The sequence below is a fragment of the Copidosoma floridanum genome, unplaced genomic scaffold (assembly GCF_036245765.1).
Source record: "Copidosoma floridanum isolate Cflo_tuat_1 unplaced genomic scaffold, Cflo_Japanese_pri ptg000006l, whole genome shotgun sequence".
Lineage (NCBI taxonomy): Eukaryota > Metazoa > Arthropoda > Insecta > Hymenoptera > Encyrtidae > Copidosoma > Copidosoma floridanum.
Window position 1 is genome coordinate 22,670,896 of NW_028321883.1, and position 17,043 is coordinate 22,687,938.

The 17,043-nt window shown below is 29.6% G+C and overlaps 2 protein-coding genes across 4 annotated transcripts; both read left to right on the plus strand.

Annotated features, from left to right (window-relative positions):
• The first annotated feature begins 1,298 nt into the window (after positions 1-1,298).
• Positions 1,299-8,328, plus strand: LOC106637402 (importin subunit beta-1-like). Of its 3 annotated transcripts, none has more exons than XM_089598634.1 (7): positions 1,299-1,384; positions 1,786-1,844; positions 2,786-2,844; positions 3,501-3,683; positions 3,900-4,253; positions 5,109-5,258; positions 5,775-8,328. In XM_089598634.1, exons 2-7 carry the CDS (start codon positions 1,787-1,789, stop codon positions 7,623-7,625), a joined length of 2,655 nt encoding a protein of 884 aa, XP_089454760.1. In that variant the 5' UTR covers positions 1,299-1,384; position 1,786; the 3' UTR covers positions 7,626-8,328. The 3 variants fall into 3 exon arrangements, with proteins under 3 accessions (XP_089454760.1, XP_089454759.1, XP_023245467.2); XM_089598633.1 differs by lacking the exon at positions 1,299-1,384 and adding an exon at positions 1,406-1,713; XM_023389699.2 differs by lacking the exons at positions 1,299-1,384; positions 1,786-1,844 and adding an exon at positions 2,578-2,596.
• Positions 8,329-12,063: 3,735 nt separating this feature from the next.
• Positions 12,064-15,903, plus strand: LOC149375599 (uncharacterized). Its single transcript, XM_089598805.1, has 3 exons — positions 12,064-12,078; positions 14,330-14,584; positions 15,328-15,903. Exons 1-3 carry the CDS (start codon positions 12,064-12,066, stop codon positions 15,901-15,903), a joined length of 846 nt encoding a protein of 281 aa, XP_089454931.1.
• The last annotated feature ends 1,140 nt before the right edge of the window (positions 15,904-17,043 follow it).

Consider the following 17,043-nt stretch of genomic DNA (forward strand, 5'->3'; position numbering starts at 1 on the left):
AGCTGTCAGCTGTCATACTTTATAGGTTAGGCTATTTATTTTTATTTTTGTTGATTTTTTATGTAGTTTTTCAAATAGTTTATAAAAGTATCGAAGCCAAAAGTGATATCGAAAATGAAGGTGACGAAGCCTATAAAAATTAATAAAAAAAAGTTAAAATTACAATCCAACCAAGTTGATATACCTACAACACATGATACGATTGAAACGACAATTGATAGTGTACTTAACTCAAATATTTGCATCGAGTAAGATTGCATCTCGATTGAAAATATACCAATTATTTTTCAAAACGATATCTAATTCTTTATTTTAATTATTTTTCAAAATATATTACTTTTAAGTGTTGTATTAGCATGAATCAATCCAAAGAAATGCGATAATATTGTGATTAAAATGTGATTTAAAATTACAAGAGATTAATACTTAAATATTATGTATATTATATTATTTGTTACAATATTTTTAATACGAATACTGTAAGTACTGCAAAATAAACTTAGATTTAAGATCAGTTTCAAAACCTACACACTTTCATACTGGGTGCATTATTTATCCGTGCCCATCCGCGCCCCACCCGTACCCTATGGTGAGGCACGAGTGAGCAGTTTTGGATGTTCTCGTTCTTCAGCATAAAAAAAATATATATATATAGATTAAAGTTTAGCAAAGTATGGCACGGTAAAGTTAAGGTTCTTACCGTGTCAATAACGCTTGGACAATAACAAAACACTCAAAATTGTTGTCACAGTGAAATATTGAAAAAAAGGTGCCCACCTCCGCCCCACGTTCCCCTATTCAGTGGCTGTAGAGTAGGTGTTTTTCGCCTACCAACGGTACGGTAGCTTCGAAAAATCAGTGGCATGCGCAGAGAGTGAGCAGTACGTGAAATTCGCCGATATATATATATATATATACACATACATATATATATATATATATATATATATATATATATATATATATATATGTATACATGACAGTATATTGTCGTGCGTTATTCCTCTCTTTAATTGCGTGAGGAGTAGTTAATTATGAACAAACGTGAATCTTTTTCTTTATTTACTAAACTTTAATTATAAGTCATCGTAATAAGTGGATATAGTCAACACTATCCGATGTACTAAAAAGTACATACATAATGTTCTAACCTAACAAAGTGTATCAACAAAGCAAGAACGTACATATGCATACTTACACTCATGTAGCAAAAGAGCTGAAAGACTCTTCTGCGCATGCGCTAATTTGCATTTCTGGAAAAAAATTGGTAGGCGAAAAACACCTACCATGATCATTCTGACTCGTGATCGTAGTACGGGTAATATCCTTACTACGTACTGAAAAACTCATAACTGCTTGTGGTAGGGGATTTTCAACGAAAAAGGTATTTCCGTAATAATTGGTGTCTACTTGTACTGCAGCCTATAGGGAACACACAACATTACCTGAACGTAGCTGATTCATGTACACTATACTAAAATATATTTTTGGATAGGCCTGATATGAAGTTCGAGGCATTTAGTTTCACTACCAGTACGTAGAAGTTGATAGTTTGGTGTAAGCGTTAATTTATTGTCAGTAATACTAAACGCGAGTAACTGTTCATTGTACCTATCCGAAAATATCTTTATGTTGTGTATACGTCTGGTCAGCATAGTAGAGAGATAATTAGTTTTAACAAACGCCGTTCAAAGTAACAGAAGTTAAAGTTTTGTACAAATGCTTTTGATTCGCCAATAAAAGTATAAACATGTATATTAAAAAAGTTAATTGAAAAAATTTTAGTATGATGAATCCAACAACAGTGCAGCTTATACAAGTTCTTGAAAAAACAGTATTGCCAGGTGATTATGCTTTTTTGTTTTCGTATTTATTTTTAGAAGATGTATTTGTCATCATTTTTGTTGATGTATCTTTCGTGTTTTTTTTTTTCATATTGATGTAGCTGGAATATTAAATCTATAAATTCAGTTTACAGAATACTATCATTCAAATATGTTAAATAGGTAGGTTATCACGGACCAAATTTTTTGAACTCTATATTTTTTAGTTAGATTTTCTAATAAAATAGAAATCACACTGAAAAAGTTGACTTCAAACCGATTTCTAAATATACCAGACAGTACTTTCATAGAGCCCAACTGTAAGTAATACGTAGAAAGTGCAGATATCAAACTCAAAAGAAAAATATTTTCCACACTAGTTCGTCCAAACACTGATAAGAAACCTTTGTTACGAAGTATGCTAGGGGCTTAGACTGTATACATAAGAGATGATTATGTTTTAAATACTACACATCAAAACTAACAAGCATTCGTGTTAACAGAATGTAAAGATATGAACAAAAGTTGTGGTTTTTGTTAATAATTTCTGCCACTGGGTTTTATTATGTATCAGTTTTTTATTTTTTTTTAAACATATTTTTTTATTTAAATTTTATAATAAGTTGTCAACTTTGTATTTGTCTTAAGATATTATTCTTCACATATAATTTAATACCTAAGTATATTTCTTTTTGAGCAAATCATGAATTTTTTTGAAATTTGTTATGGACATCTTTCACTAGAATAGTATTTTTTTTCGTGTATATATTAAGGTGAAAAGTTGAATCAAAATCTATTTGTAAATTGATTAACATGCATGTTATAATTTTAACCGTTCCTTAAACCATACAAGATACAAGTAAAAGTTTATGTGTGCATCATCAAGTTTACATTAAGAAATACAAATAAAAATGGTCATCGATATTCATAACACTTACTAATTATGGTAACTTTTTTTACAGATAATGTTGGACTAGAAATCGCTCAAAACTTTTTGCATCATGCTGCACGGTCTAATCTGGTAAATATTTGTTAACTCAAACAGTTAATTATTTAAAAAATATTTATTACATGACTATCTAATACATAAAGACTATTGTTAATGTTAGTGATGATTTAATGAAGTCTTGTTATGTATTTTAATTGGTGAGCCTTACACCATGCAATACTGGTCATTTCCCATATTTATTTGCTGATTTAAATTTGGTAATAAAAATTAGCGATCTTTTTTATCCTAAAAAACCTCTGAATAGCAAATAATTATCTGGTCCGTTTAAACAATAAATTTTTTTCAATGCTGTGTTATCAGTGTCCAAAATTCGGTGCTTTAGCAGGAGACGGGATATTTGTCCAATCGAGATTTTATTTAAACTAGTGAATGATGATTGCTTAAACCTCTTAAATATTTGATTTATGTGCTTATAAAATCGAACAAATCGAATTTAGCAAGATGATAGTATATATAAACTATTTGAAATGAATTTTTTTTACATTTTTTACGTTGATTAAAAGGATACATCAGCTCATATTTTTCTTTTTTTTTTTTAGATTCGATAACATTTTTCATAACTTAATCGAAAAAAGTAAAGCCAAAACTTTATTCCATCACACAATATTAACTTATAAGAAGTATCGAAGCTATAAAATTTAAATAATTAAACTTATTTTATTTTTTAGCATGAATTTGTTAAAACTATGAGTGAAATTATCGTAAGCACAGCTGCAAGCACTAATGCTCGAATGGCAGCAAGTTTCCAGTTAAAAAATCAGCTTTGCTCTAAGGAGTTCAAACTAAAACAGCAATATCGACGAAGATGGATTACATTCCCCTTGGATACAAGAGAATACGTAAAAAAAAATGTGAGTATTTTATTGATGCATGCATGATTAAAGCTCATAAGGCAACAGTATTATTATGATTCAGTTATTTTTACTATTAAGGAGTTTTGTATGATACCATACGTATAGTGTACTATAGACTAAACCTTTACTTCTAAATAGTTAAAATTTTTTTAAATGATGACACCATTCACTAGTACCAATTTTTTTAACCTTACAATTGGAATTCGAATTCAGTTATTAGAAGCCTTGGGCACGGAAACGAATCGACCAAGTTCAGTTGCGCTGTGCATAGCACACGTAGCTGCTGCTGAGCTCTTAGTCGATCAATGGCAAGAACTGATTCCACTATTGGTAAATAATGCAACTAATCCAAATAGCACTGAAAGAGTGAAGGAAGCAACTCTTGACGCGATAGGATATACTTGTGAAGAAGTAAAATGTGATGCTCTATTTTCTCAGTCAAATCAGATCCTTACAGCTATTGTCAATAATATAAGAGGATCTGACACATCGATGCGTTTACGTTTATCTGCTACAAACGCTCTCATCAATTCACTTGAATTTGCAGAAAGTAACTTTGAAATCGAGGTATGTTTCTTCTTATAATTTATTTAAATGTATTAAAGTTGCGTATTGTACCGATGTTTACTGCAGCCTTTGTGGATACTTGAGTTACTGAAACTATATTAGGTGAAATTTTTTAATTTAGAACCTTATAGATCGGCAGCTATTTATTGAACTATTTTGATAAAACTGACAAATGTTATCTCACTAAACCCTCCTTTCGTTAAAAAAGTAAAAAGTAAGGCATCAACTTTTCATGAATACAATCGTTTTTCTACTCTTAAGATATTTAAAATCAAATTCATTATGATATTTCTTATTTTATTCAGTGACATAAATGATTAAGATTATTATTTCATTAATTTGTATAGCTAATAATATTCAGAAATTCTTTCATAACAAAATAAGCCTTTCTCCTAATAAAGGCATCTGTAAAATGACCCCACTTGAGATCAACTTTTTTTGTTATACTTGTGTTTTGCGACTTATCGACTTACGTACATTAAAATACATACGTATATAATGTTTGCAAGATCCTTAAATGCAGAAAGAATGTTCAGAGTGGCTTTTTTTAATGAAAATATAATATTTCATGTACAAAATTAATATAGTAAATATCTTTTCATCCAAGTAAACGTAAGCACACAAAAGTGCATAAGGCTGTTGAACAATACCACAATGATGTAATGATAGGGGCTATAAATCACCATGCAACACTTTTTTTTCAACCAGTTAAGTTAAATAACAATAAGAGTGGTTTCATTTTCTCGCAAATTGTATTTCATTTAATCAGGCTTTTATACTATGTTGCTATTAAAATAACGTAATATTCTGATTGAAAGCCGTAAAAGATTTACGTCACCTTTTTTTTTTTTTCAGTCAGAAAGAAATTTCATAATGGAAGTTGTTTGTCAAACGACGCAATCAACAGATATAGAAATTAAAATAGCTTCTTTACAATGTCTTACTGAGATTGTTATACTTTACTATGAATATATGGAACCGTACATGGCACAAGCACTGTTTGGGGTAAGTTATACTTGATACTAATTTAATTTTAAAAATCAGTTATCAATACTTTGGAATTACTTTACTAAAAAAAGTTACAAAAAGTTGACTGCAGACATTTTTAGTACCAACAAAGTATTTGTCTCATTTTAAATGCTCACATCTTAAGTATAGTTTTTTGATGTATTATATAAAATTCATTGGCAGGCATTACTAAAAAGAACGAATATTAAAAATCGTGAAAAAAAAATAAATAAATTGCGATAATTACTAGTAAAACAAAATGTGTCTCTTGTTAATGATTATGATGAAGTAATTTATCAAGAAAATAAGAATAGATAAGTGAAAATACTTGACAGCCCACTTCTGAGCAGATTCATACGGTTATAAAAGAACTATTTTAATAGTCTTAAGGTACTTAAGATCAATAAATGAAAGCATTGATAGAAAATTTCACCATTAATATTCTTAATTAATTTTTCTAGGATTATCGTTCGAACATACATTGTGCCAAATTCTTTTTTTTTTTTTTTTTAGATTACTTTAGAAGCAATAAAATCCAATATTGATGAGGTTGCGTTACATGGAATTGTATTCTGGAATAGTGTTGCAGAAGAGGAATTAAGCTTATCGAAGGAAGGCAGTGAAACTTTTGAAGATGATCTTTCTCTTTCGAGTATATCAAGACACTATGCCAAAGGAGCTTTGCAGTACTTGATTCCTGTGCTGACACAAAAATTAGTTGATCAAGTTGATTTAGACCATAAAAATAATTCGATTTCTAAAGCAGTATGCGATTGTTTGAAGTCACTGGCTTCTTGTTGTGGAAATATTATTTTTCCATGTATTTTTCCTTTTGTAGAATACCATTTTAAAAATTCTGATTGTCGTTACCGTAACGCTGCTTTAATAGCCTTTGGTTGTATTCTGAAGGGTCCAGAATATCACTGCTCAAGACTTGTTGTGGAACAAATCATGCCAAATTTGATCGAATTGATGTACGATAGTAGCGTTTCCATTAGATGTACAGCTGCATGGACTCTAGGAAGAGTTATTAAGACAGTTCACGAGGTTGCTATTAATAAAATATACTTGAAATCTGTATTAGATTCATTGATCAATGGCTTAAAAGCAGAGCCTAGTATAGCTGAAAAAGTTTGTAAAGTTTTCATTCTCCTCGCAAGGGTGAGTCATAAATTTGACAACAGCGATGAAACTGGTGATCAGTCTGAAACATACTTCATGTCCGACTACTTTAACACAATAATTCAGCAATTGTTAGAAATAACTAATCACTCTGATGGACCTACATATTTGAGATCTTTAGCTTACAATGCAATGACAGAAATCATTAGGGGGTCGCCTAGAGATTGTTACGTTACTGTACGAAATACAATAATGGTCATAATAGAACGACTTCAACAGGTTATTCAAGTGGAACCTCACGTCCAAAACTATTCTGATCAAGTACAATGTATTAATATTCAAGTACTGTTATGCAATACTTTGCAATCGATTTTAAAGAAAATTTCTGTTGACGATGTTTGTCAAATTTCAGATACGATAGTAAGTATATTGTTATCTATTTTGAAGTCAAGTTCATGTAAATCAGGAGATGTTCTAGAAGAAGCTTTCACGATAATAACTACACTTGTAGAAATTTTGGGTGAAAAGTTTATGAAATATTTTGAAGTATTCAAACTTTTTTATTGTATTGGACTTAAAAATCAGACAAAGCCTCAAGTTTGTACCGGAGCTCTTGATTTTATCAGAAAAAGTTTTCGTGCCTTAAAAAGTAGGATGCTTCCATATTGCGATGAAATAATGACTCTATTGCTAGAGATCCTTACTAGTGACGATGCCGTTTATTACTCAGTCAAACCACAAATATGTTCTTCTTTTCTTGATATCGCTTCCAACATTGGATCAGAATTTGAAAAATATCTTAATGTGGTCTCACATGTACTAGTGCAAACATCACATACAGCTATCGATACTACAGATTGTGATATGGTTGATTATTTGAATGAGTTGAGAACAGGAATACTCCAGGCTTATACAGGAATCGTTCAGGGACTTTGTGGTAATGGATCAGTCCCAAATCATAAAGCAGTCCTAGTTGAACCAATTGTTCCAAGTATTTTAGAATTCATAAAGACAATATCTGACGATTGTAGACATTCAGATGAAAATATTCAGGCTTCCGTAGGACTTCTGGTTGACTTACTAAACGTTTTCGAATCCAAATTCATATTAATGGTAGATATACAGCCAATAATGAATGTAATAAATGAAGGATGCCAATCACGTTTTAAGGGAACAACAAGATCAGCTAAATGGATTAAATATGAAGTTGAAAATCTACAACGTTTACAGAATGCTGTATAGTCCATTGGTAAATAATATTTGTATGATTTTTGAAATATGATGTAATTATTTTTAAAAATTTTAATTTATTTTTGTACCTAAAACGTCTATGGAAAAATTTTTTATATTTTTATATGTAAAATTTAATGTTTTATCAATTAACTATTATGTCTTAAATGTGACTGAAAGAGAATATAGAAACTGTTGTTATATTAAAGCACTATGACCAATGTTATTCTAATAATGTTATATCCACTCATAATGATAATCAATATTTGTGTAATAATTAAATAAGCACTTCAAAAATAATTTTTATTCAATGTATATGACATTTTTCCTAAAAATTTATTGTTTGAAAGCTTAAAAGACTGGAATTTTATGATAGACTAACATTAGAAGAAGAATGTATTCTATTAATTTTTCTTTTACAGTTAATTATAAATTTTTTTGCATGTAATATTACTTTCTTATACCATAAATATTGTTCATGCCTATGTATTATTTAATATGGAAAAATTTGCAAAAATGACTGTGTTATGCATGAAAAAGTTGAACTACTTTGGAAGAGTCAGGATAAGATTTTTGTAATAATGTCATCAATAGTAAGTTACGACAAGTATGTACGATGTAATTGGTAGCCAGTTAGCCTCTGGCCCTAGCTCTGGGAAGTGCTCAGCACTACTATTATGTACTGCCTTATTAATAAATATTTTATACTAATGTACTGATGTTAAATTTATTGTCCAAACCTCTTTGTCATAAATATATAAGTTTTTAGTCATGTATACTGAAAAAAAATTTATAGAATAACCAAAGGAAAATCTGTTTGTAATATAAGAAATTATATGATAAGTAAATTAAGACAAAACAAAGTTGAAAATTATGGAACTTGAAAAAAATCTTAGCAGAGGATAGAGTTAAAGGAAAAATTTTAATAATCAACTGGGAAAAAAAGGAAGGAATTTTTTAATTATAAACACGTTTTCTTTGAGGATATTCTTACTACTTGTAAATAAATATAAAATCACGGTTCTTAAAGATTTTATAGAGTAAACACTTATAAAGAAACTTTTCATATTTCTTCGTGTCTTAAGCGTAGAAAATAGAATGATTACTTTATTTTACTTCAATGATTACTCACTAATGATTTGAATATTATAAAATAACTAAATCATGCTTTATTACATATGAAAAAGAGTTATAACTTACAGAAACAATATTTTATTGAATTATACTTTAACAACAGCATTATTCTGAGTCATAATTTATTATGACAGTGCTAGCTGTGGCTTACCTATTTTATTGGAATAAGCGAGCTACAGCTAGCATTATTATATATAGCACTACTCCTATAAACAATTTCTAATTTAGACAAAAAAATACATTTACTTAGGTCAATGGTAAAATTAAAACATGACAAAATCATTGATGATTTGTTTGTTAATAAATTCACTTAAAGGTAAGAATTTTCAGAGCAGTAACGAACGTTATTAAAGAGCTTAAAATAATAGTTTACTATTAATAAAAAAAAACACAAAATAAAAATATAAAATACCAAACTATAGTAAAAAAAATTACAGTATCAAAACAAACAATGGTAATTAAAAAGTAGGGGTGAATTAGAAGTTTGGGGAATCTATGAGTCAACTCATCGGTGGTGATCATTTTTCTCTAATTTTTTCATTTGTCTTATTGAACTTACCACTCTGTTAAACTTTTTTCTATCTTTATTTTCTTTCGCCCTTGAACGTACTAGATTTATTGCGAAATTTTCATTTTTATAAACAAAATTATGGTTTCATTTATAAAGCAGCATATCCAAAGAAGTTTAGATGAAAAGTATTAGTAAAAAAATTTTAAGAAAATAAAAAAATATTTGGCTACGGAGAAACTCCATCAAGATATAGAGCAGCATCCTGATAAGATAAATGTGACAAAAGTTTGGAAAGAAATTTACTAGGGAAATAATTACTCTATACATTAACATCATGAAGAGGAAAGTGAAGCTTGGTAAAACCTTTGAAAAACGGTGATCACACTTCGAAAATCTTTAAAATTATAATTAAAACGTAAGTCATTTTTGTAGAATTATTTTATTAATAGGGAATTTACAACGCAAATTGAATTTGTAGTTACTTTCACTTTTGCGATTAAAAAAAAGGTGTAGTTTATTTGTTCACTACCTTACCTTATGATACTCAAGAAAATACAATCCTGACGACACACTACTATGAAATTGCTTCATTCTAGAGACAAAAAAAAGATCAATCATCGTTAGAAAAAAAAAATGGTATTCCATTGAAGTTTCGCAACGCCGATAAAAATAATCCGTTTCTGGGATTAATTATCCCTTGGAGATCTAAAACGAGAAGCCTTTTTGCGACAGTAGTCGCTACCAAATCCAGAGTAGTGTCTGTCTGCTTGGTTTTCTATTGGTATTCTCGAAGCGTTTACAAGCCCATTAAGCCGGCTGCAAAGTTAGTAAGGTCTAAGCGCTCTCGGGGCCAACTACTTGCTCTGGTATGCAGTTAAAGTTTGTCAACAGCATCGATTGACGCAATAAAAGTACGACACTACTTTCCCTTATGATATGCTATGAAGGCAAAAACAATAACTCTTCTAGTTCGTATGAAAATTATGTTTGTAACTTCACGATTAACTTGAAGTTTTTTCGTGCTTCTGAAATTTTATTTTATCGTAAGCCAATAGTCATTAGAAAATTTTTAAAAATTGAAAAAAAATGTTTTCTATAACTAACATATGTTAACAATAAAAAACAGTTAATGGGGGGCTTACAATTTTGATATCAGAATTCTAAAACTTACAGTAATTACAGTGTGTTCTACGTTATTTATTACGAGAATTCATCATCTAATACTTAAGTAACGTTTTTTAAAAATATTACAACAGTATGTGATAAGATGTGGATGTATAATCACTTAGGTTTGAATAAAGTAACCGATTAATCGCGGGTGAAAGGCACAAAGGCAGATACTGAATTCTTCAAATTTTTTGAGTAATAAAAAATAGTTTGTTGGTGTTTGTTTTCTATGTAAGATTTTTTTTTCGCTATTTTATTTTGTAAAAAATGAAAAAAAAAACTTTTTTGCGTTTTACTAATATAAATTCCTCACAGAAAAAGTTTGGTATTAGTTAAGAATTGAATTTTTTCAAATCATATTACAATAAATAGTTTATGGTGTTAGTAAAGAAAAACTAACGACGTTATTACTCTGCAATATAAAATTTCAGATAAAAATAGCATTTACTGATTAAAAGAAAATTTTTGTAATGTCATCTGCTGAGAACTTGCCTTTCCAAAAATTTTTCCTACCTCGGGCGTTTTTGAGAGGCTGGTGTGCCCTCGGTAGGAAAAATAGCATTCGCCACATAAGCTCCATCCCTCCGTGGCAACCTTACGAACCCTCGGGCCTGCTTTGCAGAACCCTCGGGCCGCATAATAGTCCCAGAGGCGATGGCACTTATCCGACGAAAACTACTATTTTCTTACAACGTCAAATATACAAATTTTTCCTTCTATTTTCGTGTGGTTAAAAAAATACAGTCTTCACAGTAATAGCCACATTTATTGCTTAGTATGAAATAATTTTCATGACTTTTGTATACAAGCTCTTTTAGTTAGCTTGAAGTAGAATCACACAAAGAACGATTATATACTCTCTCTGTTAAGTAGCAAACGTGTTTTTTAACACCGAAGATACAGCTGACTAAAAGTAGGGAAAAAAGCAATGCTTACAGTAGTGGTATGAGATGAAAATTTTTCATAAAAATAGCAATAATTCACAAAAAACTATGTAAAAAGTATTAAAATATTAATTTAGAAAAATGCCTTCTGCACAAAAAGTGCCTTACGTGGTCAAATCAGTTGATGCACCCTAAGACCGTACAAATGTTTGACCCCTACAAACAGTACACATAAAGTAAGAGGCTTCACTCTCCAACACTTTGCCAAACTTGACTTTTATTCACATCTAATCAGAAACTTGTATGGGCGAGCCACGCCAGTTGCATCATTAGTCCCATATAGCAAGCAATGTCGTTGGCGACTGTTAACTCCTCTTTGCACCGCTTAAGGGAACGTTCATTTGGACACTCGGTTGCGATTTTTCCTTCTCTTTTTTTTTTTTTTTCCTTGTATCTCCTCATTACACTTGAATTTGTCGTTCGAACCTGACTATACGCAGGCAGGGAATAAGAAAAAACGCAAAACGCTTGCGGGGCCCAGTGCGACACAACTAGGGCAAAAAGTTTATAAAAGCGAGTGACGTACTCAATGTGCTCCTAGTTTTCGCTCAGGCTTGCCTACGTTGCGGCCGAAGCCGCGCGCTTGCCTGACTCCTGTTCTAGTTCTTACATTACTATTATATACCTAAGTTTTTAATTTTTAATAATATACTGATTCTCTCTTGACAGCCTTGATCAACAAATATTCGCAACAATGGCCAAATTACTCGTAAGTAGAGCTACCGAGTGTTTAACAGGATAATATCGAATGATAACGGTATTTATTGATATTCTGAAAAAGTAAAAAAAACGATTGAACCGTATTTATTAGTCATTTAGATTTTTTTGTTTGAATTAAAACTACTAAATTTTGTTTCCATGTCATAACATGTGACATAACAACTATATTAAAGAGATAAGTGTGAACCTTGGCAGTTCCAGCAACATGCCTTAATTTTTTAATATTGTATATTTTTTTAGTTTTCATAAAATAAGCACTACATTTTTGTATATTTTAGAGGGATTAAGGTTTGAAACAAAATGTATAAGAATCCTCTGATTAAGAGTAAAAATATTGTTAAGAACTTTAACAAAGGACTCGTCATCCTATATTAATTCCGAAAGGCATTTTTTGTAGGTCTGCGTTCGATAACGCGTCCTTCCACTGATTAGTCTCTTAATTTTTTTCTATCGCTTATTGTGATTTAAACTTTTGTGTGATTACTATAATATAAGAATATAATTAATACGACAATTTTCAATATATTTGTGATAGCTAGAGACGTTAGAACATTTTTTTGAGCACACTGAAGATTATCCTATTTTTTTAAACAGAGTTGATAGAAAGCTTTTAAAAAAAATCCTTGAATTTCTTAGAAATATTTAAATTATAGTTTCTTCAGATATAACTAAGAGTAATAAAGGTATTTATTGTATTATTAATGAAGAAGAAAAACAAAACAACAAACTTAATTTACATTTAATTATTAAAATAAAATTTATTTGCAAGTGCACTCAATTTATAAATAGTGTAAAAATTTATGATGAAGCAATTAAATTTTTATAATAGACTTATAATATAGTAATATAAGTTTTATGTAAGTTCATCAATTTTATGTATGATTACCATGTATTTTTCCAAACCAATCATGCGCGAAATATTTAATAATTGATGTTACTTATATAAAAATTATTTTAAATGGCAGCTTCGATTTACAAACTAACTTAATTATCCACAGTGTACTTGATTTTTTATATAAAATTTTAGCTAAAAAATCGATTAACCACATAAGTAAGGTAAGATAGGTTTTTGGAGAATTTAAAGTTCATTTCTCATTTTACAACAACTAATACTTAACTTCAAAAAGCCCAGAAATAAGTTAGCAATCGATTAGAAAATTTTTTAGTAAAAAAAAAAAACTGGACAGTAAAAGTTTTATAAAAGTATATACAAAGCAACAACACACATAAGTATTAAAATTATAGTTTTTGCTCTGATAAAAAAAGTATCAATCGTAACTTAATTTCAAAAGTTTATTTTTATAGTAGCCACTTGTCATAACTGTAGAAGCTTATTTGGTTTTATTTAAAATATTTTAAATTATACTTTGTAAAGCTATGGGCGTTTGATTTATTTAAAAATTAGCGCAATAATTTTTAAGACATAAATATATTACAGAGAAAATTATTTACAAGAAATCTTGTTTCGGAGTAGAGACATTAAAAAAATTTTAACATTAATTTGTAATAGATATCTATTTTTTATGAAGATATTTTGTCCTTTATTTCTACAAAATATTCTTAAAGCTTAATTATTGAAATCTAAGAAATACGTGTTCCATGTATTTATTAGCCTTATGGAAGTTTATTCAGGGAGTTAAAACTTTAAACAGAATAATGTTTAAAACTTTTGATATTTTTTATAAAAAGATCCTTCTGAATGAGGCAAATAATTTTTGCCCTTTAATGATAGAAAGAGCACCCATTAAACTATAAATTAAATATCATAACAACATCTATCGTATTTTACCATGATGATCATGATAAATGGTAATGAAACTAATATATATTTCATTTTAATATTAAGTAAAAATCATCAAAAAAAGTTTCATGTTACATTTCTCTTGGTAAGATGCTCTTCTTTTTAAAAATCTATTAAAAAATAAACAAATAATAAATCTTGATCTATAATTACATACATAAGGCAGCACGTAATTTAAATTTTTTTATAATCTTAAAAATTGAAAAAATAAAAATTGTATTAAAAAACATTTATTTACCAAACATTCTACTACTAATTATGAACTTTACCACTTTAATTATGTTTCCAGTTTATTTATTTATTTTTTTTCAAAGTTTAATTTACGAATGAATTTTGTTTGGATCAAATTAATTAGTTATTTTACTAGAGATCACAAATTTATGTTAGAAAGTAATTAATTTATGAAAAAATAAAATCTAGAACCCCAATATTTTTATAGATAATTCTTCTATCATGTCTCTCGAGCGTCTATTCTATTTCCATCATAAAAATGGACATGGAGAAAAATATGATGTCAGACAAGATCAACGATATGGCAATGGACACTGTAAAGCTAAAGAGAGGTTCTTACCCTTACCATCACTCGGCGCCATGTCCGCAGAACTGGCCGCATTATCATGCAGCACCCATTGTCCATCATCCAACCTACATTCATAAACCAGCAGTCGTAGTGAAGCCAATCCACCATCAGCCGGTAATTATTATTTTAACTGTACATTTCTTAAATAAAATTACTTGCATTAGAGTTTAAGACAGAATTAAAAAGTTTCACGCAGTGAAAGTGCACATTCTGCACTTATTAGAGAAATTCGAGGTGGTTCTACTTAGTTTGGGATTCTTCTAGATAATCATAATACGTTTACATAAACTGGTTTTTCATAAGTACTATCATTCAAAATGTCCATCTAGATCAACCTTACGATATTTTTATAGTAGCTCATGTGCACATAATGTATCTTTTTTTTTTTTTTCTAGACGAAATCCGTAACTTTTTGCTCAATTTTTTAATTGACTTCTTTTTCCATTTCTATGTTCTTTTATGTTTGTTCCAAAATTTAGAGATGTAACAAACTCATCATAAAGATGTATTATCACAAATTTTTTTACTGGGTATCGAGAATAACCCATTAAAATTCACCAAATCCACAATTATCTTATGAATTTTAGTTCTAACATCATTAATTTACTACCTGAATCTCATTTAGAAAATTTTCTAAAATATTTCATTAAACAATCTTTCCATTGTATAGTATTAAAATGGACCGAGTTATGGAGGTTTTTTTTTGTATACAAGTAGTAACTCTGTCGAAAGTTGAAATCAATCTGTTAAAAAATTCTGATCAATAGCACCTTAACTCTGCTATACTTTCACTGTCAAGAATTGATGTTTAGTTAAAATTAAATGGTTTTAATAGAATATGTTGTTTTAATTCATAGATTTATCATCACTCATCACCCAGCTACGGCCATGGCTATGGATACGGACATGGTTATGGTCATGGTTATGGCCACGGCTATGGCCATGGCTACGGTCTCAGCAGTGGTTATGGACACGGATACCCTTACGGCATTGGCCATGGCTATGGGCACAGCTATGCGCATGGACACGGTTGGAACAGACCAGTTTACCCGTTGTCACATGGTTGGCAACCCAAAGTAATCGTGCAGAAACCGAATTACCATTCTTACGCACCACTATACCATAGGCCATCTTACCACCACGTACCCAACTACCATGCCAATCTCATAAAACCAGCTGTAGTTGTTAAGCCCGACTGTCCACAATATAGCCATTCGCACTACCCAAACTATCATAGCCCGGGTATTGCATACGCACCGCATCACCAATACCACCACGAGCCTGTTGTTAAGGTGGTAAAGCCAGCTTACCACCATTCGCCGGTCTACCATCATCCCGCACCAGTTTATCACCATCCCTCGCCAGTCTATCATCAACCTATCTACCACCACCCTGTACACCATGTCCCGAAAGTAGAGCTATGCGATAAATAGAAAGGACTATATATTTATTATGCGTTGCACACGATCAATCCAATATGTATCGAAAAATCTTACCTAACAATGATGTAAAGTTCAATACAATAATTTCATTTAGTAATAAATAAGAAATACCTATATTTTACATAAGATTTTTTTCAAGCAAATAGTGCCCTTAGATATCAAGCGTTGTTTTTTTAATTTTCATATAAAATAGGAGTAGGTTCTCTCATTGTATGCACCATCAACATAATAAACAAATAAATAATAGTATAAGATACTTAATGAATGTTTTATAATACTAAATTAAGTATGCAGTTTAATTTAAGGTAGTAAAAAGCTTGTGTTGTATAAATATTAAATTGTAGCTGAGAAAAGGCGTTAAAAGAATCAAATAAAGATATATTTTATCCACATTACATGCTTAATTAATATATGTAGTATATGGAATACCGGTTTAATATACATAATACCTGTATAAACTTAGGAATCTTACACAATCTACATATTTGAATCTCAATCATATAATTATTTTTCTAAATAAGTAACTACTTACTATGTAGATCTCTTGTTATTTTTAACCTATGAATTTTTAGCAAAACAAAATGTAAAAATAATAAATGTTTTTTTAAGATTTTTTAAGAATCACTCATTTTTCTGCTACGTTTCGTACTGATAATTTTATTTTTATTCACTGCATGCATTCTCGAGAAGTTGCTATAATATTGTGTGAAAACTGTGCATGTCATTAATCAAGTTTTGTTTATTTATCATCCAGATTTTTCACAAAGTAATAAAGACAGAAAACAATGTTTATATTTACAGATTGTATTTGCTGAGGACGATAGAGGTTGTGATTAACAAAGATGTTTTACTATTAAAACTTTCATTTTAAAACCAAGAGTTGATAGTTTCTCTATGCCTAATTTGAAGTTCATTTATAAAGTTATTATTAAAATTTTCTTAAGTAATAGAGGAGAAAATATTATGCTACAACAAAATGTCTTTTCCTTGACATAGCCTCCCACGTCCTTTGAAGCACTTAATTTAGTTCTTACTTATATGCATTAACCATACTTGATAAATATATATGCAACCCATCTTGGGATACTTATTTTAAAAATATCCAAAATTTACTTCTCAAATATTTTCTAT